This window comes from Scyliorhinus torazame, chromosome 6 (assembly GCF_047496885.1).
Source record: "Scyliorhinus torazame isolate Kashiwa2021f chromosome 6, sScyTor2.1, whole genome shotgun sequence".
Lineage (NCBI taxonomy): Eukaryota > Metazoa > Chordata > Chondrichthyes > Carcharhiniformes > Scyliorhinidae > Scyliorhinus > Scyliorhinus torazame.
Genome location: NC_092712.1, coordinates 186,215,674 through 186,241,272, shown reverse-complemented (window position 1 = coordinate 186,241,272; position 25,599 = coordinate 186,215,674). Strand labels below are relative to the sequence as shown.

At 46.2% G+C, this 25,599-nt stretch overlaps 1 protein-coding gene across 1 annotated transcript in view; it reads right to left on the bottom strand.

Annotated features, from left to right (window-relative positions):
• Positions 1 to 3,357: 3,357 nt before the first annotated feature.
• Positions 3,358 to 25,599, bottom strand: part of ahr1a (aryl hydrocarbon receptor 1a) — a 290,646-nt gene continuing 268,404 nt past the window's right edge. Inside the window, exons 10-11 of the mRNA XM_072509176.1 lie at positions 21,665 to 23,471; positions 3,358 to 9,396 (exon numbers count right to left, since the gene is read on the bottom strand). Coding sequence (XP_072365277.1) covers positions 9,256 to 9,396; positions 21,665 to 23,471 — 1,948 coding nt within the window. The 3' untranslated portion in view covers positions 3,358 to 9,255. The remainder of the gene's footprint in view (positions 9,397 to 21,664; positions 23,472 to 25,599) is intronic.

The following is a 25,599-nucleotide window of genomic DNA, read 5'->3' as shown; positions in this document are numbered from 1 at the left end:
TGAAGGGGAGGTCGTGTCTCCCTAACTTGATAGAGTTTTTCGAGGAGGTCACTAAGATGATTGATGCAGGTAGGGCAGTGGATGTTGTCTATATGGACTTCAGTAAGGCCTTTGACAAGGTCCCTCATGGTAGACTGGTACAAAAGGTGAAGTCACACGGGATCAGGGGTGAGCTGGCAAGGTGGATACAGAACTGGCTAGGTCATAGAAGGCAGAGAGTAGCAATGGAAGGATGCTTTTCTAATTGGAGGGCTGTGACCAGTGATGTTCCACAGGGATCAGTGCTGGGACCTTTGCTCTTTGTAGTATATATAAATGATTTGGAGGAAAATGTAACTGGTCTGATTAGTAAGTTTGCAGACGACACAAAGGTTGGTGGAATTGCGGATAGCGATGAGGACTGTCAGAGGATACAGCAGGATTTAGATTGTTTGGAGACTTGGGCGGAGAGATGGCAGATGGAGTTTAATCCGGACAAATATGAGGTAATGCATTTTGGAAGGTCTAATGCAGGTAGGGAATATACAGTGAATGGTAGAACCCTCAAGAGTATTGAAAGTCAAAGAGGGCAGCACGGTAGCATTGTAGGGCAGCACGGTAGCATTGTGGATGGTACAATTGCTACACAGCTCCAGGGTCCCAGGTTTGATTCCGGCTTGGGTCACTGTCTGTGCGGAGTCTGCACATCCTCCCAGTGTCTGCATGGGTTTCCTCCGGGTGCTCCGGATTCCTCCCACAGTCCAAAGATGTGCAGGTTAGGTGGATTGGCCATGATAAATTGCCCTTAGTGTCCAAAATTGCCCTTAGTGTTGGGTTGGGATACTGGGTTATGGGGATAGGGTGGAGGTGTTGACCTTGGGTAGGGTGCTCTTTCCAAGAGCCGGTGCAGACTTGATGGGCCGAATGGCCTCCTTCTGCACTGTAAATTCTATGATAATCTAAGATCTAGGAGTACAGGTCCACAGATCACTGAAAGGGGCAACACAGGTGGAGAAGGTAGTCAAGAAGGCATACGGCATGCTTGCCTTCATTGGCCGGGGCATTGAGTATAAGAATTGGCAAGTAATGTTGCAGCTGCATAAAACCTTAGTTAAGCCACAGTTGGAGTATAGTGTTCAATTCTGGTCGCCACACTACCAGAAAGATGTGGAGGCTTTAGAGAGGGTGCAGAAGAGATTTACCAGAATGTTGCCTGGTATGGAGGGCATTAGCTATGAGGAGCGATTGGATAATCTCGGTTTGTTCTCACTGGAACGAAGGAGGTTGAGGGGCGACCTGATTGAGGTCTACAAAATTATGAGGGGCATAGATAGAGTGGATAGTCAGAGGCTTTTCCCCGGGGTAGCGGGGTCAATTACTAGGGGGCATAGGTTTAAGGTGAGAGGGGCAAGGTTTAGAGTAGATGTACGAGGCAAGTTTTTTTACACAGAGGGTAGTGGGTGCCTGGAACTCGCTACCGGAGGAGGTGGTGGAAGCAGGGACGATAGTGACATTTAAGGGGCATCTTGACAAATACATGAATAGGATGGGAATAGAGGGATACGGACCCAGGAATTGTAGAAGATTGTAGTTTAGTCGGGCAGCATGGTCGGTACGAGCTTGGAGGGCCGAAGGGCCTGTTCCTGTGCTGTACATTTCTTTGTATAGTTATAGAGGCTAGGGCACAGATCTGTCTATATTTGTTCAGATTTAAACACCTGTTACAACCTGCCTTGATGTTCTGTCAGAATGGTGAGGGGTGGGCTGGTCCTGAGAGGGGGCACGGGATCGGGTGAGTGGGTGGATGTTGTGGATGGGTTGGGCTACCAGCCTCCCTCCAAAACGTCCCCACCTCCGCCACCCCAGGGATTCGATGGCACTATGTGATGCAATGGCCAGCTTGCATGCAGGGATCACCCAGGTGGACGGTGGAAAGTGCTGCCGTGGGCAGAGGCAGAGCACCAGAGCTGATCGCAGAGTGGGTTTTCATCATCCTCCACCCCATGGACCAGATCCGCTGTTGCTGCCAACCCAGGGCCTGCACCCTCCCCCACCCCCGTACTGTGCAGCAGGTATGTATCACGGAGGGGTGGGTCCATCCATCAGCCCACAATCCTGTGCTCGATGGAAGTGCATTCCAATCACTCAAGTGTGTGATTTTATTGCACTTACCTCTCTTTGATGTGGTCAATGTTTGCAAACATTAGGGTCTCACCACTTAGGACACTGAAGCATGAAAGGATATGAACGGATCAAAGCTGCAGATGGTTTTACTAGCTGTCAATCACAGACTACGACTCCAAAGCTATGAATGGCTTTCAGATAATAGATCTGTGGGAACCAGGCACAGCTGCTCTCCTTGGAGGAATGGAGCTGCAAGGTAAGTATTGCAGCTATAATGCTTCCCGCTAGCGGCCCCATCTGGATTGCTCTCCAGCTTCCAAACAGGAGACCCTCTTCTGGGGAGGGGGGGGGGGTGGTCCTGTATGAATGGGAGGAGGGGGACGGGAGTCTTTGGAGGGGGTTCCTGGGAGCGGTGCCCCCTATTACAGGGGTCTCTGGGGCGGGGTGAGTTGGTCAGCCCCATACGTTTGTGCAGGGGATGCACCTAAACAATCCAGGGTGGGGGGCATCTGTGCGTTGGGGGTCGGGGCTGATTTGCAAATGGGGGGGGGGGGGGGGGGGGAGGTGCTCGGCAATGGGACTTCGTTATCAGTCCACATGCTCAAGATGGCGGCCCAATAGCAGGATTCCCTGGGAATCATTTGTATTCCGCGCCATGCATAAATCTGCGCGACATGGAACAATGAACTGCACCCAGCTTTCCGACCACAAGGGGATCATAAAACTGGTGCAATTTAGCTCCGGTGGGAGAATATAGGGCTGGATTCTGCGGTCGCTGACGCTGAAATCACATTCGGTGATTGCCTGGAGAATCCAAGTTTCCAACCGAATAGGGGGCGGTACGCGTCCGCGATGCTCTGCCCCCTCCAAAGACCACGTGCCGTATCGACGGCCTCAGGCCCGGTGCACGTGAGTGGGCCAAAGGGGGGGGGGGGGGGGGGGGGGAGGAACTATTTTGCGGGCCGTGTCCGCGTGCGGCCCCTGCTGGCCGCCACCGTGCGCATACGCGCCCACGGACCCGGAAATTCTTCAGGGCATATCGGCAGCTGCAGCTGGGAGCTCTACGCTGCCAGCATGCTCACCCCCAGCAAAACGGGGAATCGGTGGCCGTTTTGTCTGACGCAAAACACCAACGTTCCCATGCCTGTGTGGGGCATATCCCCAGAATCGGAGAATCCAGCTCAGAGTCTCCCAAACAGGGAATCCTGCCCGTTGTTTATTTTCTGTTTTGCATAAAATGATATTCAACCCAAATCACATTCAGTGAGCTTTTATTACAATATTGAAACTTTACCAACTTCACTGAAAGTCAGTGAGTTTGTTGCAAACCATATTTTAAGAGAAACATGTACAGTGTGTGTGGACATAGCTGTGTGAGCAAAACAATTAGAAAGTCAAAATATGTACAAGAAACATTTACAGTAATACTGTTTAAACACATTAACATTAAAGAGGGCAAAAAGCAGAATGTGTACTTCCAAATATTTATGGTGCTAGTGCAGTCACCACTGCCCTTGCAGATACCATCTCATTGTATACTACTAAGGCTCAGCTGCTGTAGAAACTATAGGCCAAAACACTAATGAGTAGTTATGTTAATATGTACAACAAAAGTAAATTCTGATAAGTCAGGACACGGGTAGTACTAAATATTTGGCACTTAGTAACATGGTAGTTTGTATTTGGCTTAATAGTTTATGATACAGCTGTAGTTCACAAACAGTACTCTTGTACAATAATGCTGTCCCTTTAAACCTTTAATACAGTGTTTGTAGACCTAGCTACTGTTCATCACATTCACATACCTTTAAAAAGTTATTCAGGAATTTATTCAGGATTTACAATGAAAACCAATTCCGCACTTCAAATCCAAAATGCACTTAATGCTTCTTGGGGGCCAGTTTTCAGATTTACAAAGTGAGAAGGAAGGTGCTCAATCTATTTCTCTTTATAATCAAGGTTACGATGGTTGATAGTGTTGAAGGATATTTGTTCCTTTTACATGTGGTCGGACTTGTCTTACATAAGACAAGGCGAGTGACACCTAAAGAAGGTTAATCTTCAGCTCTCGCTTGTCAGGATAACTAAAAGATAAGTGTTCATGGAGTCCAGCTCTTCTAAATGAAAAGTGTCTTGAGCATCTTGTAATCTCTCTTTTATTCTGGATCTTGATCTCCGCCCCCACCCCCCCCACCACAGTCACATCACTTGTAAGTTTTGGACAATTCTAAGATGCCAATAAAACTGTAAAGAGGTGCGATTGTAATTGATTCCACGGAAGTAACTGTAGAAAGTCTTATCTATGACTAAGGCACTAGGAAGACTGATCTAGCTGCTTAATGTGATATAATTTAAGACAGAACTATGACGTCTTCTCCAATTCCAATGGAATCATGTTGTCATCATTTTTAATAAAGGAAAGAAATTTAACATTGGCTATAAGGAATATACTGGAAAGCATGTGAGGGATCTGATTAATGGTCATCTGAAGAATTTAAGAAAACAAAGCCACTCTTTTTCTATAAAAGCAAATTACTGCAGATGCTGGAATCTGAAACAAAAACAGAAAAGCCTGGACAATCTCAGCAGGTCTGACAGCAGCTGTGGGGAGAAAAGGGAACTAACGTTTCGATTCTGGATGACATTAGCTCCCTTTCCTCTCCACAGATGCTGTCAGACATGGTGAGATTTTCCAGTATTTTCCGCCCCTGTTTTTCTGGAGTTCTTTGAGGAAGGATCTAAATTAGCAGATGACAGTGATGGGGAATAATAATAGATTATAAATAAACAAACTCCCTTTCATGAAGTGCCACATAGATGATTATTAGAAAAGATCACCAAGTTGGCTTATGTGTGGTTGACCATTGTTCAAAGTGTTCCCCAAATGGCTAGTAGAGACATTGACCAGAATTTTCCAACCTTCCCGCTGGTGGGATCTTCCGGTCTCGCCAACAGCAGATCCCCACCGACAGGGAAGCTGCAGTAGGGGGATGAAAACAATGGAAAACCAGAAGATGCCACCACCGGCCAATGGTGGACCGCCTCAGCCACCACAAAACATGCTGCAAGGGAGCATTGAAAATCCCGCCCATTAAGGGAATGTCTTGTGAATTCCTGGGCTAGCCCAGTAATCCCTCTCAGTACAATACTCATAAGGCCAAGTGAGATGGAGATCTCGTATCTAGCAGGACCAAGACTTCAGTAAAAAAAATGCAACAGATTCCAGATGTTGCCCATTGCTCCCTTTGGCCCTCTAAATATCTCCATTAAAATGACAGAGCTCCTCCACTGATGCAGATTGTCTCGCCTAGCTATGCAATGGCACTGTCTTCATGGTATGGGACAGTGACCAAGTCCATGCTGTAGCATGTACTTCTAAAGGTGGAGTAGGGACTATGTAATTTCAGAAACATAGAGTGTGATTTTTAGGCTGAACTAAGTTTGGTAGGCAGGTACTAAAATCCTACAGGCCTGTGTGCTCTATTCTATCCAGGGTAACCTTTGTAGAGGTAAGACTAAGGGTTGGCAAACCTACCCATCCGACAAGTGGCTAATCCAAGTCATTAAGAGCCTATTAATACCCGTTAACAGGAGCAGAATGTCATCTTCCAATCAGAATCTAGATTCTGGCAGCCGCAGGTGCCAGTTTAGCTGCTTAGATGCAGCCTCCTGATAGCAGACATGGGGTGGAGTTGTATGTGTGTTTGTGGGGGGGGGGGGGGGGGGGGGAAGATTGGGTACAGTGTTGCGGGGTCCTCCCTGCCTGCACGGGTACAAGAGCAGCCATAGGCCACCCTATAAAGGGGCTCCCTCCCGCTATGATGGCCTGGTCTGCAAAAGCTATTTTTTAATTTAAATTTTAAAAAGTTGGAACAAGGGTACCTCCATTTTGAAGTGTCCTCTTGCTCACTTTTCTTCCACTGCTTCCTGCTGCAGCTTTGAAACTGCAAGGTTTCCAATTGGCCCTCCAGCTTCACTGTTTCCCACATTGTGCTTCTAACCCCACATTTCAGCCTCATAGTGGGGTTCAGAAGCCCTCAGGGAAAATCCCACCCATGAACCTCCCAGATGGCCATTTAGTTGGTACCTTATTGAAACAGTCTGGAAACCAAGATAAAAAATATTTCCTGGACTCTCATATAACCTTTCTCAAAAGCCAACTTTAAGTTAAACGTTAATGGTCAGATATTATATATAATTTGTCACTGCAAGCTTGCGTATAAAAATTTGTGATCCTGCAGCACTCTGGTTTGAATGATTTGTAGTCATCAACTTCATTAGTGATTTGAAACTATTCACAAGTTTTCAGATGATACAAAACTGTGCACAAACATGTGATCAAATCAGAGTTAGATAATTTAGTGTGCGGCAGATCTTTCAATGTGATGAGTACAGCTTTGTGCATTTGGATTTGGAAACATATTTACACCACTCAGGGATACTCAGTAAAGTTACAGACCATAACTGATCAAGCATGAAAGACCCACAAGCACTGTGATGGGCTCATACAATAAACTGTGTTGAGGGCAACGCAACATTATATTAAAGAAACTAGTTAGGCTATATGTTAATAAGTAACTATTTCACAACATCACCGCCTTCTGGAATAGGTTAGTAAAATAAATCACAATGAGCATGTATTCCGTGCAGTTTTTTTTTAAACGGGGGATTGGAAGACTTATGTCTGAATATCCATTTTAAAGCATGCTTTTGCAAACCTGACTCTAATTTGGTGTGCAATATGAAATGCTCTTTCTTGTTTGAGGGATTACAAATGTTTCCAGCCTGAAGTGCACTCATATTGGGTCTGGAATTCTCCAGCCGTTCGCTGAAGGTGGGATTCTTTGGTCCTGCTGGCAGTGCACCCCAGCCCATGGGTTTCCCGGCGGTGTGGGGTGGCTTCAATGGGAATTCCCATTGAGCAGAGAATCCCGCCGTCGAGAGACATGTGGATGCAAGGCTGGAGAATCCCGCACTGGGTCTCCTGTTAAGTGACAAGCAAACTAAATTCATATAACACGCAGCTCAAATTCTCCATTTAAAAACAGGTAGTGACAGCTGAACTGAGAGAATGTTTTAAAATCCCACAATATTAGCCTGGCATATTGCATTTTGGTTTTTACATATACAACCAGCAAAGTTTAAAAAATGTAATAAATTCATTTAAAAATAAAATTATTTTTACAAGGACAATTAAGTGTAAATTTGAACATGTACAAAATCAGTCACAATTATTGATAATAAAAGGTACATTTTGCACCAGTATTGATGTTTTATAAGTCGAAAAAACCTGTCTGATAAAGTAAATGTATTGAAAGTACTTTTTCTTTGATAAACTATAGATATTAGCTTTTAATAATTAAAGCAAATTTTTATTGTAGTCATTTATTTTATCTGCTCACTGAATCAATGAGAGCTTGAAGTATTTTTTTCTCGTAAAGAGTGCAATATACAACAGGTAGGTACACTAACTGAGGCTGTGTGCTTATAGCACATATATGCTATGTTGAAGAAAGTACTGCAAATAAAATGTAAATTTTCTTATTGAGACAGAATAATTCTCAATATTGTCTTCTTGTTACGTGCTGCCAACTTGCCACATGTGCACGGTCACCGTCTGTAAAACAACCAGTCACACAAACAAGGTAGCTGCATAGAACATTTCTTTAAAAACAAAATACACTTAATAAATCATGGTTCATGGGATCAGGCACAGGTTTTCAGCGAATAAAAGTGAAAACGAGATGTCCCTGCATAGTACAACTGCTGGAAGATCATTTCTATTTAAATTCTCTGCCAGAATATTTTGTAGAAACAATGATAGCAATGGTTGACTTGACAATTGTTAAGACATGCCATCCTAGAAAAGCAGGTATCTATTGTTGGAAGTCTGTGCAGCAGTGCAACTTAAAGCAGGAGGAGGAAAAATTGGTGCACAGACGCTTCTAAAGATACCCACTATAATCAGTGGTTGTTCCCTGATGTTGAAAATTTCCTGAAGGCATGAACAATTTATAATATACTTGTAACCCTTTTAGTGGTGGAATATTTTATTCTCAACTAAAAAGCACATTCAATGGAAAAGTTACATACATTTACTGTAAAAGGAGGATATGAAATGGGATCGAACAGACTCCTGCTTTAGTGAATAAAAGATCTTCACAATTAATAATTTTAATTAAGTGACATTTCTGGCAACTGGAATTAACTACTCATTCTAATGTTTCCTATTGTGTAATTCTAATTATCCAGATTCTGTAGGATACCTTTCTGTTACTAAAAATAATTTCTGCTGATATAGTCTTCAGGGAAGTTACTATGGTAAACAGGGTGCTTCAAAATTTCAATATTAGAGCAGGTGGGACACCATTTAGAAAACATCCATAAATGGTGTTAAATGTTAAGCTCAAAGTAACCTGAGCTTGAATTACTACTACCATCACCAAGACAGGGAGCTAGTACAAATATTTAGATTTGTATCAATTTGTGATAAATATAACAAAATGTATTTTTGTATTTACTGCCAGCTGCTCTGCAGAAGAATTATCTTATGGTTTCAGTACTGTACAGCAGTCTGTAATTGTATTACAACTGCTTTAAAGTGCCATAATATTTATAGTTATGGTAGGAAGATGAAAAGGAAAAATGACTGTCAAGATCTTATAGCGCACAAGATTTTGGAAAGGCCATTTCCATTTGAAAAATATGAACATAATCTTTTTACTTTTAATATACTGATATTAATTAATGGAATAACCTGCTTTTACAGATATTGTAAAAGTTGATTCATTTTAAATTAATACTCTGTGCTGAGTTCTATTACCCCAAATCTAATAGAACATTTTGAAAGAGCTCATTTTCTGTGAAGGAAGAACTTCATATTTCACATAAAAAGTCTAACAAAAGACATCCGCACGCTTAGTGCAAGAAGCCAGACTCAAACACCAGCAATAAAACAGCATCATGGCATCTGAAGACTGTAGGGCCCACGATAAAGTCCAGCACATTGCAATCAGTCTCCTGCTCCTTCTAGTTTTTTTCAGTTTAGAAGCTCTGTGGCCCTTCACATTGTACATACAAATGTCTTTCCTTTCAGTAAGCAACATAAAAACACTTTCACACTTTTCACGGGACAGCAATCTCTACGATCGTCTATATAAAGCCACTAGATGACTGATCCGAGTAGGATCCAGGCTCTCTTGGATGATCATGTGGAACCCGTGTGTAATTCACGTTATTGAATATATCTGGATAGACTTCATTACTGTTTCCATCATTAAATCCAGTTTGGGTCTGTTGAGGCAAAGAAAAACGTGTTTTCAGTTAAAAAAAAATCCACTGCCAACATTCAACTGATAATTACTGGGTATCGGTGAACAAGCCAATGTTCAATAATTCCAAACTTTTTTCAAATCTTTAAGTTGTACTAAAAACTGAAATTAATTATGTGCTAATTTTTTTGGAAACAAAACTAAAAAAGTATATTCAGCATGTAGTATAGAACACCAGCATCTGACAATGAGATTCAGGCCAATTAAATCCCAGGTTCTAGATTATAAATTACTTCAATTTTCCTTTGGTAGGTTGCTTACATCTGTTCAAAAAATGTGATATCAATTCACAAAAAAAAAAATCAATGCTCAAATTTAAAATTACATCTATATCCTTATATGAATTTAATAAAAATAACTATAGTTATTTTCAATTATTTATCGTCAATTTCTAATGTTATGGGCCAGGGTTTAGAGAACCCCAAAGTGTATCATGGAGTTCACCTGACCCACGACTTTTACTAGATTGTGGTATGGGGAGCACACGGTCCACTCTACAGGTGTGGTACAGCAGAAATGGAAAAGTATTTTTTAAAGCAAAACAATGTTTATTCTATGAACTCAAGTTAACCTATTTAAAACATACAGTGAACATCTTAGCAACCATCAATTCAAATACAACCCCCAAAGAATACAACACTAAGTAATCCTTAAACTTTCCTTTTACCATCCATAAGACATTAAAAAAACCTTTTAACAGAAGCACATCAGGTTTAAATTCACTACTGAGAACAGTTATCACTCTGAATTCACCAAATGATCAAGAGATAGTCTTTACATGGAAGAGAGAACATCATTACACCTTCTGTGGCTGGCTGCAGCTCCAACACTAAAACGAAACCAAAAAAAACAGACACACCCAAGCTTTTCTCAAAGAGAAACTAAAAAGCAGAGCCAGAGCTCAGCTCCACGCACACTCTGACATCACTGCAGTCTTGAGCAGACAAACATTTCTTAAAGTAACATTCTCATGACACTAACACAAAACATTCAATGTCATTCTGGCTTCTGCAACTGTCCATTATTCTGTAAAAAACATAAATGGAAGTTATTATTTTCTTTACATTCTTTTACATAGCTTCTTAATTTTTCTAGCCTACCATTTTTAATACTCAGGATGACAACAATATTGATGTGAAAATGTATCGGTTGTAAACAGGTAGCAGTAGTAATTAGGGAGAAAGCCTGGGATTTAGCTACAGTGAAGGGCAGCCCTGGGTTTGGCAGCACTGGGATCAGAGTTCTACGATCTGGCACCACAGTGAAGAAGGAATCTGTGGTTTGGCAGATCAAAGAAAGAATTCTAGGTTTGGCTCACTAGTAGATTCCTGAGGTTTGTCAGCAGTGAAGGCAAGGTAGGACACAGGTCTGACACAGGTATGGGGAATGGGGAGCTCGTGTCTGTCCAAGGTTTTAAAGTACGAATATGTAAACTTCTTAAGGAGCACTGCAAACAATTAATTCAGTATTTTAACATTGTTTCTTGAGTATGTGCCATTATCTCATAGTTGTCAGTAATTAACGACACACATTTAATGGTACTAAGGGCTGGCTTGTTTCAGAAACTTTAAAAATGAAATTTATGATGAATTCTAAATAGGATGAGGAGAGCTATTGGTGACCGAAATGGATATCAGCCTAGCTCCTGAAAATAACCACAGGAGCATGATGAGACGATTAGACCACACCTGTCAAAGTGATGCAGGCAGCCTGCAAACTTTGTGCACATGCCTATGATAATTATCATGGCACGCAGTCTAGCGGTAAACACATTGTTGAGTGGCAGCATTCCTCAGCAGAGGCCCACGATTGTGTAAGGCTATCTCTATTTAAAGCTAACCCACACTACTTAAAGATAAGGGGCGGGATTCTCCACTCCCACGCCGAAGTGGCCTCGCCGTCGTGAACGCTGTTGAGGTTCACGACGGCGCGGAACGGCCCCGGTCCCGACCGATTCAGGCCCTGACAATGGGCCAGTATCGGGGCCGCGTCATCTACACGCGCCAGGCCTCGTCGCCTGCGTAAAAGCGGCGCCGCATAGATGACGTGGCCGGCGCCGCATAATGGACGTCATCCGCGGGTTGGCCGGCGCCAACCCGCGCATGCATGGTTGCCGTCCTCTCTAAGTCCACCCCGCAAGAAGATGGGGGACGGATCTTGCGGGGCCGCGGAAGGAGGTCCTTCAGAGAGGACGGCCCGACTATCGGTGGGCACCGATCGCGGGCCACCCCGCATTCCAGGTGAAGCCCAGTGCAGGATCCCCCCTCGCCCCCCCACAGGCCGCCCCCCCAGCGTTCACGCACAGCCCACGACTGCAGCGACCAGGTGTGGACGGCGCCGAGGGGAACCCGCCATTTTGGCCTGGCCGCTCAGCCCATCCGGGCCTCAGAATAGCGGGGGTGCCGGAGAATCGCCATTTTGGATGTCTCCGGCGATTCTCCGGCCTGCGGCCCGCGAAACTCGACCGGGCCGTTCCCGCCGCTTGGGAGAATCGCGGGAGGGCGTCGGACCGGCGTCCCCGGAAATTTTGGCGGCCCGGGCGATTCTCCCAACCGGCGTGGGAGTGGAGAATCACGCCCAAGGTGCCTTCTGGCTACAGTAGGTCTGAAGTGGTGGCAGAGGAGTGGAAGGCCAGGAAGAACCTACATACAAAAATGGCACAACACGCCAAAGAGCATGCCCCAAGGTTCTCTAAAACTGAGTTGGAGGCTTAGAGCAGGGAGAGAGAAAAGTTCACTGGCCTCAAGGGGCCAAGAGATTCTCCAGGCAGATCCTAAGAAAGCAGATAGTCATTCAGCAAACAATCCCAGAAGACCTAAACGCATTCCAAGAAAAGTTTAATGATTTACAGAAGACAACTGGTCAAGGTCAGTGAATGAGTCTTCACATGTCACTATTAGCCTCACAATGCATCACCGTAGCCTCTTCTCAGGCTTACCAAATGTCTCTATCAACCATGACATATACCTCACATTCATAGCCTCAACACATCCTCACACATTTAACACTGCCTTCAATCTGCACAGTCACATTTCATAGCTTGCACACATTGCTGTATTCAACTGTGGCAGTCACATCAATCAAACACACTGCAGCACAATAACTGACACACTTTTCTCTCTCTCCAAAGATGACCAAAGACTGATAACAATAGCAGCCACCTGACAGGAGGCAGGAAAAGGATGCATGTGTGCACTCTTATTGCTGGCCATCTTTGGAGAGGCTATTATTGAGTCAGTGTCTAATGACTGAGCTGAAACCATACAGGATAGCATATTCCTTCCTAATCCAACTTCCCAAATCCTATTTCATTCTCATCCTGCAAACTATTGATTTGTTATCATGTATCTCTAGCATCCCCCATTTTCTTGATCCCAACTCTACCCTTCTGTCTTTATGCTTCCCAAGAATTGACACCTTGCCGGGCAGTAATGTGGGAGGTTGAAGTCCGAGAGGAAGTAGATCCTGAAGAAGAAGAAACATGGTTCATTCAATCTCTGTCAGATATTGGCACTATTACTGGGTAACCCAGAGGTGGCACCTTTATGTGGTGAGTCAGTGAACATCAGTGCATTGCAAACGGACCTCACAGAATTTACAGAATCACAGAATCTATGGAAGGATGTGTTGGCCTTGGAAAGCGCCCAGAGGAGGTTCACAAGAATGATCCCTGGAACGAAGAGCTTATCGTATGAGGAGTGGTTGAGGACTCTGGGTCTGTACTTGTTGGAGTTTAGAAGGATGAGGGGGGATCTTATTAAAACTTACAGGATACGGAGAGGCCTGGATAGAATAGATGTGTAGGGGGTGTTTCCACTAATAGGAAAAACTAGAACCCAAGGCCACAACCTCAGACAGAAGGGACGATCCAGAGATGAGGAGGAATTTCTTCAGCCAGATGGTGGTGAATTTGTGGAACACTTTGCCGCAGAAGGCTGTGGAGGCCAATCACCGAGTGTCTTTAAGACAGAGATAGATAGGTTCTTGATTAATAAGGGGATCAGGGGTTATGGAGAGAAGGCAGGAGAATGGGATGGGAAACAGATCAGCCATGATTGAATGGCAGAGCAGACTTGATGGGCCGTATGGTCTAATACTGCTCCTGTCATATGGTCTTATCATGTCTACTATCATCTATGCATTCTACGTATCACTGATTCAGCAGTTTCCGAAACCATGGCCGAAGGGGCAGGATAGGGTGTGGAGAAAAAGCAGTGCCTTTATGATGTCCAGGTTACACAGGATGCAGCAGACTACCATAAATCAAACACATCCTTTGATGAGCACTCCTACAGAGCGGTTAAGACACCAGAATCATTGCTTTAGTACTCCAAATGTCTGTTTGATGATGTTTCTTGTGGCAGCATGGCTCTCATGCCAGCCAAGTATGGGCCAGCTGTGATGCAGCACCATAGCTCTCATCACCCAGGAACCACTTTCTCATTTGATGCGATGAACGAAAGATTGCTGGTCCAGCAGAGAGTCTAATAGAATGAATGCATCAAGGATAGCAGGCACTCACCAGAATGATTACACATGAACTGCAATGAGTGGCATGCTTTGCTGTTGCAGTGGCTGTACATTCTCAGTAGTCAATGGTATTCTGCAGCATGGGGAAGGCCGCTAACTAGGCAACGTTACATATGCATTAAAACTGCTTTTCTCTGATGCAGTTGTGGACTGGATGTTGCATATTTCATTTGTCCCAGCCCAGAAGGATCCAGACTGGTAGAAATTGAGGGCCACAGTCACCTTCAGCTAGTGGCATTGCTGTCCTTGCCTTATTCAAGGCGGCAGGTCTGGTTCCAAGAAGTGGCAGAGTTCCAAGCACCTCTTTTGTAAAGCACAGCTGAGAATCATACTACTTAGGTGGAAGAAAACTGCTCCCAGAAGACCAAAGGTGGATATACCCTCTTGCCTGTATTCTGTCAGAATCTTGTGTTATTGGGTGGTTCTACATAATCTTTCTTTCCTGCTGCAGCCCAAGGTGAACTGCTACTAAGGCACCATGATTAGGAGTAAGTAGTGCTCACAAAGTCCTTGCAGTCACAATTAATGTTTTCCCCACCACACCTTGCAGATTTCACCAATTGTAACCAACGTCTCAAAATATCCAGTATGTCCTCAAATTCAAACACTTAAAAAAAAAAAAAAAATGTTTTTATTGAGAATTTTTCAATAACAACATTTTCCACCTTACAAACAACCCCCCCCGCCCCCCCCCCCGTAACAAAGAAAAGAAAAATAGCTTGCGTGGCAAGACATGAACATGGCAAGTCAATAAGATACAACACTCAAATTCAAACACAGCAAGTAAGTAGCAACTGACCTCAAAGTTGTTGATTACCCCTTTAAATAGCGCTAATGCTGTTGGGCTGGAGCTGAAGGAGTCCTTAGTGCTGCTGAATGCAAGGTCAGCTGTGTGTTTCTCAGACAGGGCATTAACTAGAGTGGTGAGGCTCACAATGGCAACACTGGCATGAAATAAGCATTAGACACTGACTGACTTCCCAATCTGCTTACTCTGAATATCGATTGTGTTCGGCATCAGCTGCAGTGAGAGGAATCTGTGCAACTTTTTATTTTTCATGGTTATGAAACATAAAACATAAGGCTGCAATTTAATGGCCTTGTCACACCTGGCGAGCATCCATGCGAGCCGGTTCGATCATGGGAGTGACATGAATCGGGAACCTTGTCAGACACCAAGTGATTTGCGATCTAATCAGCTCGCTCCCATTGGCAGATTCTGGAACTCGCCTAGGCGTGGTGGAAAAACAATAATCAACAATTAAGGCCAATCTCACTAAAGAGATGGGTTCCAAATCCAATGGCCTCCTGGGATCTAACGGGCTCGCCAACGAGAGGTCCCACGAATGACGATTAGCACTGGTCCACATAAATGAGGACAAGGCGGAACAGCACCTGAGTGGGTCTCCACTGTTGGAGGCCCCTGGGTGGTCCGGGACAGGGCCGGTTAGTAATCTGGCTCTCTCCCAGCACACGGCACATTGGCACTGCCCAGAATGCACCTTGGATCTGCCATGGTGCCAAGTTGGCACTGCCAGGCTGACAGGAGCATTTAAAATAAAAATAATTTTTTTTTTATTAAAGGTTTTCATAAAATATCAATAACAAAATGAAAAATAAACCCAACAGGGTTAAGTACAAAACACAGTCCAGAAAAACAACCCTCCATACCCTCCTCCCCCCCTGTACATAAATAATAAATTAACATTAACACCCCGACTTAATACAACAGGTATATACAACCCCTCAGACCCTCCAGTGTAAATAACAAAAACAAAAAATAATGTGACCCCCCACTCCCCCCTCCCAGAGTTGCTGCCGCCATTGACCAATGTCTACCACTCTGCCAGGAAGTCGAAGAACTGTTGCCACCGCCTAAAGAACCCTTGTACCGACACTCTCAAGGTGAATTTCATCCTCTCCAACTTAATAAACCCCGCCATATCGTTGATCCAGGATTCCACGCTTGGGGGCCTCGCATCCTTTCACTGAAGAAGAATCCTTCGCCGGGCTACCAGGGACGCAAAGGCCAGAATTCCGGCCTCTTTCGCCTCCTGCACTCCCGGCTCCTCTGCCACCCCAAATATTGCAAGCCCCCAGCCCAGCTTGACCCTGGATCCTACCACCCTCGACACCATCCTCGCTACGCCCTTCCAAAATTCCTCCAGCGCTGGGCATGCCCAGAACATATGGGTGTGATTTGCTGGGCTCCCTGAGCACCTAACACACCTGTCCTCACCCCCAAAAAACCGACTCATCCTTGTCCCGGTCATATGTGCCCAGTGCAGCACCTTAAACTGTATGAGGATTAGCCTCGCGCACGATGAGGAAGAGTTCACCCTCCCCAGGGCGTCTGCCCACGTCCCTTCCTCAATTTCCTCTCCCTACTCCTCCTCCCACTTACCTTTTACCTCCACCACCGAGGCCTCCTCCTCCTCCTGCATCACCTGGTAAGTTTCCGAGATCTTGCCCACTCCCACCCACCACCCCGAGAGCACCCCGTCCTGTACTGTGTGTGGCCGTAGCCGCGGGAATTCCGCCACCTGCCATCTGGCAAACGCCCTTACCTGTAAGTACCTGAAGGTGTTCCCAGGGGGGAGCCCGTACTTCTCCTCCAGCTTACCCAGGCTCGCAAACTTCCCGTCCACAAACAGGTCCCCCAACTTTCGTATCCCTGCCTTGAGCCACCCCGCAAACCCTCCACCTGTTCTTCCTGGGGTGAACCGGTGGTTCCCCCGTAATGGGGTCCCCGCCGAGGCTCCCACTTCCCCCCTGTGCCGCCTCCACTGCCCCCAAATTTTGAGGGCAGCCACCACCACTGGGCTCGTGGTATACCTCCTTGGAGGGAGCGGCAGCGGCGCCCACACAAACCCCATTATACTCCTGTTAACCCGCCTGAAAAAAGCCTTCGGGATAAACAAGGGGAGGCACTGGAACAGGAACAAAAACCTTGGGAGCACCGTCATTTTGATTGACTGCACCCTACCCGCCAAGGACAGTGGCAACACTCCCACCTCTTGAACTCCTTCTCCATTTGCTCCACCAGCCTTGTAAAATTAAGCCTATGCAGGGCCCCCCAGCTCCTGGCCACCTGGACTCCCAGATACCTGAAGCTCCTCTCCGCCTTTTTTAGTGGGAGCTCGCCAATCCCCCTCTCCTGGTCCCCTGGATGAACTACGAACAGCTCGCTCTTCCCCATGTTGAGCTTGTACCCCGAAAAGTCCCCGAATTCCCTAAGAATCCTCATTACCTCCGGCATTCCTCCCACCGGGTCTGCCACATACAGCAGCAGGTTGTCTGCATAAAGTGACACGCTATGCTTCTCCCCACCACTCACCAGCCCCCTCCAGTTCCTTGACTCCCTCAGTGCCATAACCAGGGGTTCAGTCGCCAGTGCGAAGAGCAGGGGGGATAGGGGACACCCCTGTCTCGTTCCTCGGTGCAACCAAAAGTACTCGGACCTCCTCCTGTTTGGGGCCACACTCGCCATCGGGACCTCATACAACAGCCTAACCCACCTGACAAACCCCTCCCCAAACCCGAACCTCTTCAGCACCTCCCACAGGTACCCCCACTCTACCCTATCGAAGGCTTTCTCAGCGTCCATCGCCACCACTATCTCCGCCTCCCCCTCCCTCGCCGGCATCATGATAACGTTCAAAAACCTCCGCATATTCGCGTTCAACTGCCTTCCCTTCACAAACCCCGTCTGGTCTTCATGGATGATCTGCGGCACACAATCCCAACCTCGTGGCTAAGACCATCGCCAGCACCTTGGCATCTACATTTAGCAAGGAAATCGGTCTGTAAGACCCACACTGCAGGGGATCCTTGTCCCGTTTCAGGATCATGGAGATCAGTGCCCGGGACATCATCGGGGGCAAACCACCCCCCCTCCCTTGCCTCATTGAAGGTCCTCACTAACAGTGGGCCCAACAGGTCCATATATTTTTTATAGAATTCGACCGGAAACCATCCGGCCCCGGTGCCTTCCCCGCCTGCATGCTTCCTATCCCTTTGATCAGCTCCTCCAGCCCAATTGGGGCCCCCAATCCCGCCACCAGTCCCTCATCCACCTTTGGAAACCTCAATTGGTCCAGGAAGTGGCCCATCCTTCCCTCCTCCCGTGGGGGCTCGGATTGGTACAATTCCTCGTAGAAGTTCCTGAAGACCCCATTGATGCCAACCCCACTCCGCACCACACTCCCTCCCCTGACCTTAACTCCCCCGATCTCCCTAGCTGCGTCCCGCTTCTGAAGCTGATGCGCCAGCATCCGGCTTGCCTTTTCCCCATACTCGTAAATCACCCCCTGGGCCTTCCTCCACTGCACCTCCGCCTTCCTGGTGGTCACTAGGCGCTGGTCCCTCTCCTCCCCCATCTCCAAGTCCACCCAATGCGGGGTGTGGTCCGAAATGGCTATTGCCGAATACTCAGTATCCTCTACTCTCGCTATCAACGCCCTACTCAAGATGAAAAAGTCAATTCGAGAATAAGCCTTATGGACATGTGAGAAGAATGAAAATTCCCTAGCCCCCGGCCTTGCAAATCTCCAAGGGTCCACCCCTCCCATCTGGTCCATAAACCCCCTCAGCACTCTAGTCGCCGCCGGCTTCCTACCCATCCTAGACCTGGAGCGATCCAGTGCCGGGTCCAGCACCGTGTTAAAGTCTCCCCCCATTATCAGGCCCCCCACTTCCAAGTCTGGGATCCGACTCAACATACGCCGCATAAAACCCGCATCGTCCCAGATCGGGGCATACACATTGACCAGTACCACCCTCTCTCCCTGCAACTTACCACTTACCATTATGTACCTGCCGCCATTATCTACCACAATGCTCGACGCCTCAAACGACACCTTCTTTCCCACCAAGATCGCCACCCCTCGATTTTTGGCATCCAGCCACGAGTGAAACACCTGACCTATCCACCCTTCAGGTGCGCGAACACGCGGGCCCGCTTAACTGGCCCATTCAGTCCCCTTACATTCCAGGTTATCAGCCGGATCAGGGGGCTACCCGCCCCCCCTCCCTCACCGACTAGCCATGACCCCTCCTCGGCCAGTCACGCGCCCACACCCCACACCCGGCCCGTTCCCCACAGCGGCATACCCCCGCCTCGACCCCCCCCCCCCCCCCACTCGCTCCAGCTCCTCCTTGACCATAGCAGCAGCAACTCGATCCCCCCCCCCCCCCCGGCTAGGACCAATCCTGGCTGATTTACTCCCCCATTGCACTTCCGCAAGTCAGCTGACTCATGCTGACCCCGGCCACTCCCGCCTCTCCTTCGACTCCTCCCATTGTGTGACACACCCTCCTCTCCCGTCCCCATCCATATGCTCTCCCCCTCCCCCTTCTGTTCTAAGCGCGGGAAACAACCCTCGCTTCCCCACCCCTGCCCCGCCCCCTCCAGACCAGGCCCCGCCACCTCTGACGCAGCTCCTTTTACAGGCCCGGTCCCCTCACCCCTGACTCGGGCCTCTCCATCCCTCGCGGGGCCCCATCTCACCACCAAGAGCCCCCCCGACCAACCCAACCAAAACAGTGCCCAACCCGCCCCAGCCACCCTCACCGACCCAAAAGAGACAAAACACAAAGAAAAAGAAACCCGGAGCAATACAAAGGCCCCCCCCTCGAAACAAAAATAAACATTGCATATCAACCGTAGTCCCTAATCGCCCATCCCGACCCTCAATCTGTGTCCAACTTCTCGGCCTGAACAAAGGCCCATGCCTCCTCTGGAGACTCAAAATAATTGTGCCGGTCCTTGTATGTAACCCACAGTCACGCCGGCTGCAACATGCCAAACTTCACCCCCTTCCTGTGCAGCACCACCTTCGCTCAATTGGACCCGGCCCTCCTCTTCGCCACCTCCGCACTCCAGTCCTGATATATCCGAACCTCCGCGTTCTCCCACCTGCTGCTCCTCTCCTTCTTGGCCCACCTGAGCACACACCCCCGATCGCCGAACCGATGAAACCTCACCAGCACCGTGCGCGGAGGCTCGTTAGCCTTGGGCCTCCTCACCAGCACTCTATAGGCCCCTTCCAGCTCCAGGGGCCCCTGGAAGGACCCTGCTCCCATCAGCGAGTTCAACATGGTGATCACATAGGTCCCCATGTCCGGCCCCTCCAGGAGGACCAGAATCCGCAGATTCTTCCGCCTCGACCGATTCTCCATCTCCTTGAACCGTTTCTGCCATTTCTTGTGGAGCGCCTTGTGCGCCTCCACCTTTACCGCCAGGCCTATGATCTCGTCCTCATTGTCAGAGATCTTTTGTCGAGCCTCGCGGATCGCCACTCCCTGGGCCGTCTGTGTCTCCAATAGCTTATCACTAGACGCCTTCATCGGCTCTAGCAGGTCCGTTTTAATCTCTCTGAAGCTGCGCTGGATACCCTATTGCTGCTCTTCCGCCCACTGCATCCACGCTGCCTGGTCTCCGCCCGCCGCCATTTTGGCCTTCTTCCCTCGCACCTTCTTCGGGTCCACCACCACCTTTTTTGTCGCCCCGCTCCTAGTTGAAGCCATATACTGACGGGGAGCTGTTGTAGACTCCTTCCCACACCGGGAAACGTTGAGAAAGTGCCGTTGGGGGCCCTGAAAAGAGCCCAAAAGTCCGTTTTTGCGGGTGCCGCCGAATGTGCGACTTAGCTCCGCATAGCCGCAACCGGAAGTCCGGCTGACAGGAGCATTGAGAGGTATTGCCAGTGTGGCATTGCCAAGGGTCCAGTCCTGAGGAGAGTGATACCTGTGAGAGATGAGATAAGGGTAGTATGGAGAGTGGGGGTTGAAGGGCCGGCATGGGTGGCCTCCCAAATGTTAGGGGGTTGCAGGATAGGGTTGCTGGAAAGGGGGAGGACAAAAGGGGGGGTGGGACAGTCTGAAAGCGGTCCTCACGAGGAGAGGGGGCGGGTATGGGGGTAATGCCCATGTGTGCGGGGTGTGACACTGCTCTTGGGTGGGGATGTGGGGACCCCCAAGCTCACTCAGAGATCGGGGGGGCACACTTCCAAAAAGGTGGCCCGATCTCTGAGGAGCCAGTCTGGCCAGTGAACTCAGCTGTCAGTGCTGAAAATAAGTGTGGGCTTGCCCGGTGAGGAACTCGCTAGGACCCCAAAAAAAGGACTAAATGTCGTTTGATAGCAGCCTTAGAGGAGCTTGTGGGAAACCTTGCTCGCCATGGCACTTACAACTTGTCCTGTTAAATCACGCCCTAAAATGCTAAAAGATCTCATTAATGTAAAATACTGACTATTACACCTTTGTGGCAATGTAAGATAATTAACACTAAAGTTATTAGATGTTAGATCTTCAAGGATTTAATAGAAGTGTGATCTTCCTTGACGAATAAGCCGGATGCCTGGATTAACAATCCAAAGAATGAAGAGCTCAAAAGGTTGTTTATGAATTTGAACTCATTTGAAAGAACATCTGGAAACAAAGAAAACTGATAGTGATGGGGAAAACTGACTGCGTAACTACAGGATTGTTGCAAAAGATTTAACAAGTTAATCAAGTTTTCTAGAGAAGATTCCTTACCCAGTCTGGCCTCTGATGCCAGTTTCATGCCAATATAGTTTACCGTTTAGTGCCCTGTTAAGTGGTCCAACACTACCTTGGGACCACTGGAGTTGGGCAATTAACATTAACCTTGCCAGAGATGTCCACATTCAGAGAGTAAATTAAAAGAGTATATTTACCTTGGCTAAAAACGGCTGCTGACCGGAGCTTGCAGGATTGAGTTGCACAGTTTCCATACAGGACAAATCATTTTCTGTTAGACATGGGATCATTGACATGGCACCTGAATAACATGTCTGTGGTGTAATTAGGTCAAGTAATGGGTTTACTGCACTATAATCCTGAATTTCTGAATGTTGTTCCACACAGTCCAGGTAATCTTCCAAGCCACTAACTGTGGTATAATTTGGTGTTTGAAAGCCACCTGCTGGCATATTTGTTTGGTTGATGTTAGAATTTTCAGCTGGGATAGCAGCTGCCTGCTGGTACAATAGAAAGTCTTGCTGACAAGCTGAAGGGGTAGCATTAAGTTCAGATTTATACTGGAATCCAGATGCTGTGCTGTCTAAACCAGAGAAATCAAACTCTTTCTCCTGACCATTGGTTAATTGGTTACTGCCAAAGTTCCAGTTTGTGAACACTCCATTGACTTTCATGTGCTTCATTTTCTGACATAGCTGCAACTGATGTTCTGGTTGCTGCTGTCGTGTCGGAGGTTGTTGCTGTTGTTGGTACTGTTGTGTCGGAGGTTGTTGCTGCTGTCGTGTCGGAGGTTGTTGCTGTTGTTGGTACTGTTGTGTCGGAGGTCGTTGCTGCCGTTGTCTCAGAGGTTGTTGCTGCTGTCGGTACTGTTGTGTCGGTGGTCGTTGCTGCTGTTGGTACTGTTGTGTCGGTTGTTGTTGATGTTGGTACTGTTGTGTTAGAAGTTGTTGTTGCTGTTGGTACTGTTGTGTTAGAGGTTGTTGTTGCTGTTGGTACTGTTGTGTTAGAGGTTGTTGTTGCTGTTGGTACTGTTGTGTTGAAGGTTGTTGTTGCTGTTGGTACTGTTGTGTTGAAGGTTGTTGTTGCTGTTGGTACTGTTGTGTTGAAGGTTGTTGCTGCTGTTGGTACTGTTGTGTTGGAGGTTGTTGTTGCTGTTGGTACTGTTGTGTTAGAGGTTGTTGTTGCTGTTGGTACTGTTGTGTTGAAGGTTGTTGCTGCTGTTGGTACTGTGGTGTCAGAGGTTGTTGCTGCTGTTGGGACTGTAGCATTTGAGATTGTTGCTGCTGATAAGGTTGCTGTTGCTGAAAGTGTTGCGTTGGAGGCTGTTGCTGCATCATGCAACTTGAGCTTGAATTAACTGGTTTTTGTTGCATGCAATTTGAATACATGCAGTCTGACCTCTTTTTCAATGATTCCTGAACATACGTTAGAATATCCTTGTTCAGTGAAATATTAGATATATCTCCAGTCTCATTGCAATTTACCCTAAGGAATGTCTCATCTTGGTATATGAGATCAAAATCTTCCAGTCCAATATCAAGGCTTTTCATAGTGTTATAAAGCTCACTACCAATGTTATTTGCCAAATCATCTACGTTTTCTTCAGGTGCAGGGAAAGGATTTTGTTGCTGAGTACAATTGGCATGCTCCATCTTCCCTATACTGTTATCTTCACCGAATAGAATCTCTTCCCAATTTCTAGGAAACAGGTCACTTAATTCTGCATCTTCGCTCAAGATGAAATTCTGAAGTTGTGAAGGGGCAGATACATAAATTGATTTATCTTGTTTTAACATTGAACCAAGGAGGGAATTTGGATCGACTGATTCTTGCCCTCTTGATTCTGCTATAGCCGTTGCAACATTTCCTTTGCTTTTATGAACTGCAGGATCCATTAATCCAAGCATTGAACAATTTCCTTCGTACAGCAGTGCCTCCCCAGTTGCAAAATTAAAAGGCAACTGCAAGGTTCGTTTCTGCAAATTCTCTTCCCCTTCTTCTTCCCTGAATAGGAAGAAAAATTCACTTTTGTTATAAACATCTATCGTAGATCAAAAACTCAAAACATCTCTTTTTCTAATATAATGGTGCTCTCAAAGATGATGTTGTCAAAATATCCAAAATATTAAAATTGCCTACTAGGTTTCAGGACCCCTAGTTAAGGAATTAACTTGGAATTATAAATGCAAATAAAAACTTTCATTGTCCAAATGGAGCAGAAGGGGGAAAAAGCCGTGGGAAGTAAAAGACAATTCCAGGAGGTTTGCCATGATATTCTCACTTTCGGTAATTTGATTAAATGTTTATTTTATCCAATGGCTCTGATAAAATACTGTCCTCATCTGTAACATTGAAGCTTATTATTTTTATTTTTATGAATTCAGTCATTTGTAGTACTTATCCAAGGAAACTGAAGCTATAACCAGTGACCAGATTTCCAACTGCAGAAAAAGCTGGAATATTAGGTGAACTGGGAATCAAATATAACCATGTAGATTAAATATTGTCTATTTGGTATCAAAGGAATGGAGCAGCATCCAAAATAGTTTCCAAAAGACCATGGTGCTCAGAAAAAGCTTGATCAGCAGACTTATGAACCAGCTCTAAAACAGAAATCTTCCCAGTAGAATACTGCAATACTCAAAATTCAAAAGTTACTTATGTGCATTGCATTAATCAAATGAAGTATGTAACAAGGTTTCAGCAGAGGGATTCTCGGGAAAACCACCAGTGCTTCAGGAAATCTTCAGCGGCAAACTCTCCTTTCCTTGGAGGAATTCACTCAGAGCCAAGGAAGTAAACCTCTGAGCTCAGATGACGTAGTTGCAGGTGACGAAGAAGCAACTCGTGCATTAGCCAACCGGGTTTAGAGGAATATCAAGTCGTTTAAGTAGCATCTGGATTGGATTGGATTGGATTAGATTTGTTTATTGCCACGTGTACCGAGGTACAGTGAAAAGCATCTGGGCTGAAACTGTAACTTAGGAGTATTTATTCTGGTGGGTGTTGAAGCAAAGCCAGTAGCATTCACAAGCTCTCGCTGGCTGACAACAAGTTTCTGAAAAAGGATTTCAAGAAATCCCCCAAAAGTACTTTCTCTTGTATGGAGAGCAAAGTATTTAATGGGAAATATTGCTCAACTGAGATGAATCAGAGAGGTGGGTGCTTCAGGTGTTTCAAAAGGTTATACCTGGTAAAGGTAAAGGTCAGCGTTTACTGCTTCTGTGATTATCAGCCAATAATTACCCATTCATGAAAATTAATTAACCAAACTCCTGGTGGTAAAGGCAGAAGTAGAAATGCTTGACGAAAGAACTTCTGATTATTCAGCTAGAGCCCAACCACTTAACAGATTTACAACCAATGTTGTGTGAACATACAAAAGCCCCAAATGTCTCCTGATGCATCCTTCCTGGTCATGGTCACAGATGTAGAACAATCAGGAATTCCTTCTCTATTACACGCCATCCGTCAAGGCAAATCTCAGTGGCTAATATTTTTTGAAAGTGCTCCAGGAGTGAACCAGGTATCAACTATATCAATAAACTTGAATGCAGGAGGGTCTGGGTTTGAAATTATCCTGTACTGATGAAATGAAAGTCTTGCTTGTTTTTAGGCTGCAAAAGTCTTATATGAACTGAGTCTGCGTGGTTTTACTCAATTTCTCATGGGCATTTCCAGAAAACAAAACTATCCCTAAAGTAGTAATGTTATTGAGCCATTGAGAGAAATTAAGAACATAACAGTGTTGAGGTAGAGAATGCTTGGAAATTGGGACAGAATATAATTAAGTTTTACGATGCAGCTGATGATATTATACCTCACCCGGAGGTACTTGGTGTCGTGTCTGGGTGCCTGGGATGCAAGAATGCTACTGACATAGCTGTCCTCGGGTTGATAATGGCAAAACATTATCCAAAAGTAAATTCCATCTTTAAATGCGGAAATAGTTTTCGAATTTAGGGTGCAAATCTACTGAAGCATACCAACCAACTAAAAACAGCAAAATATATTTTGCTTGATGTATGAGAGAATTATCACAAATGATAGGGAAAAATATTAATAGCCTAGGACAACTAGTTATCTAAATAAAAAAAAGAGGGAAAATCAAATGCTTGTGCAGTTATTAAAG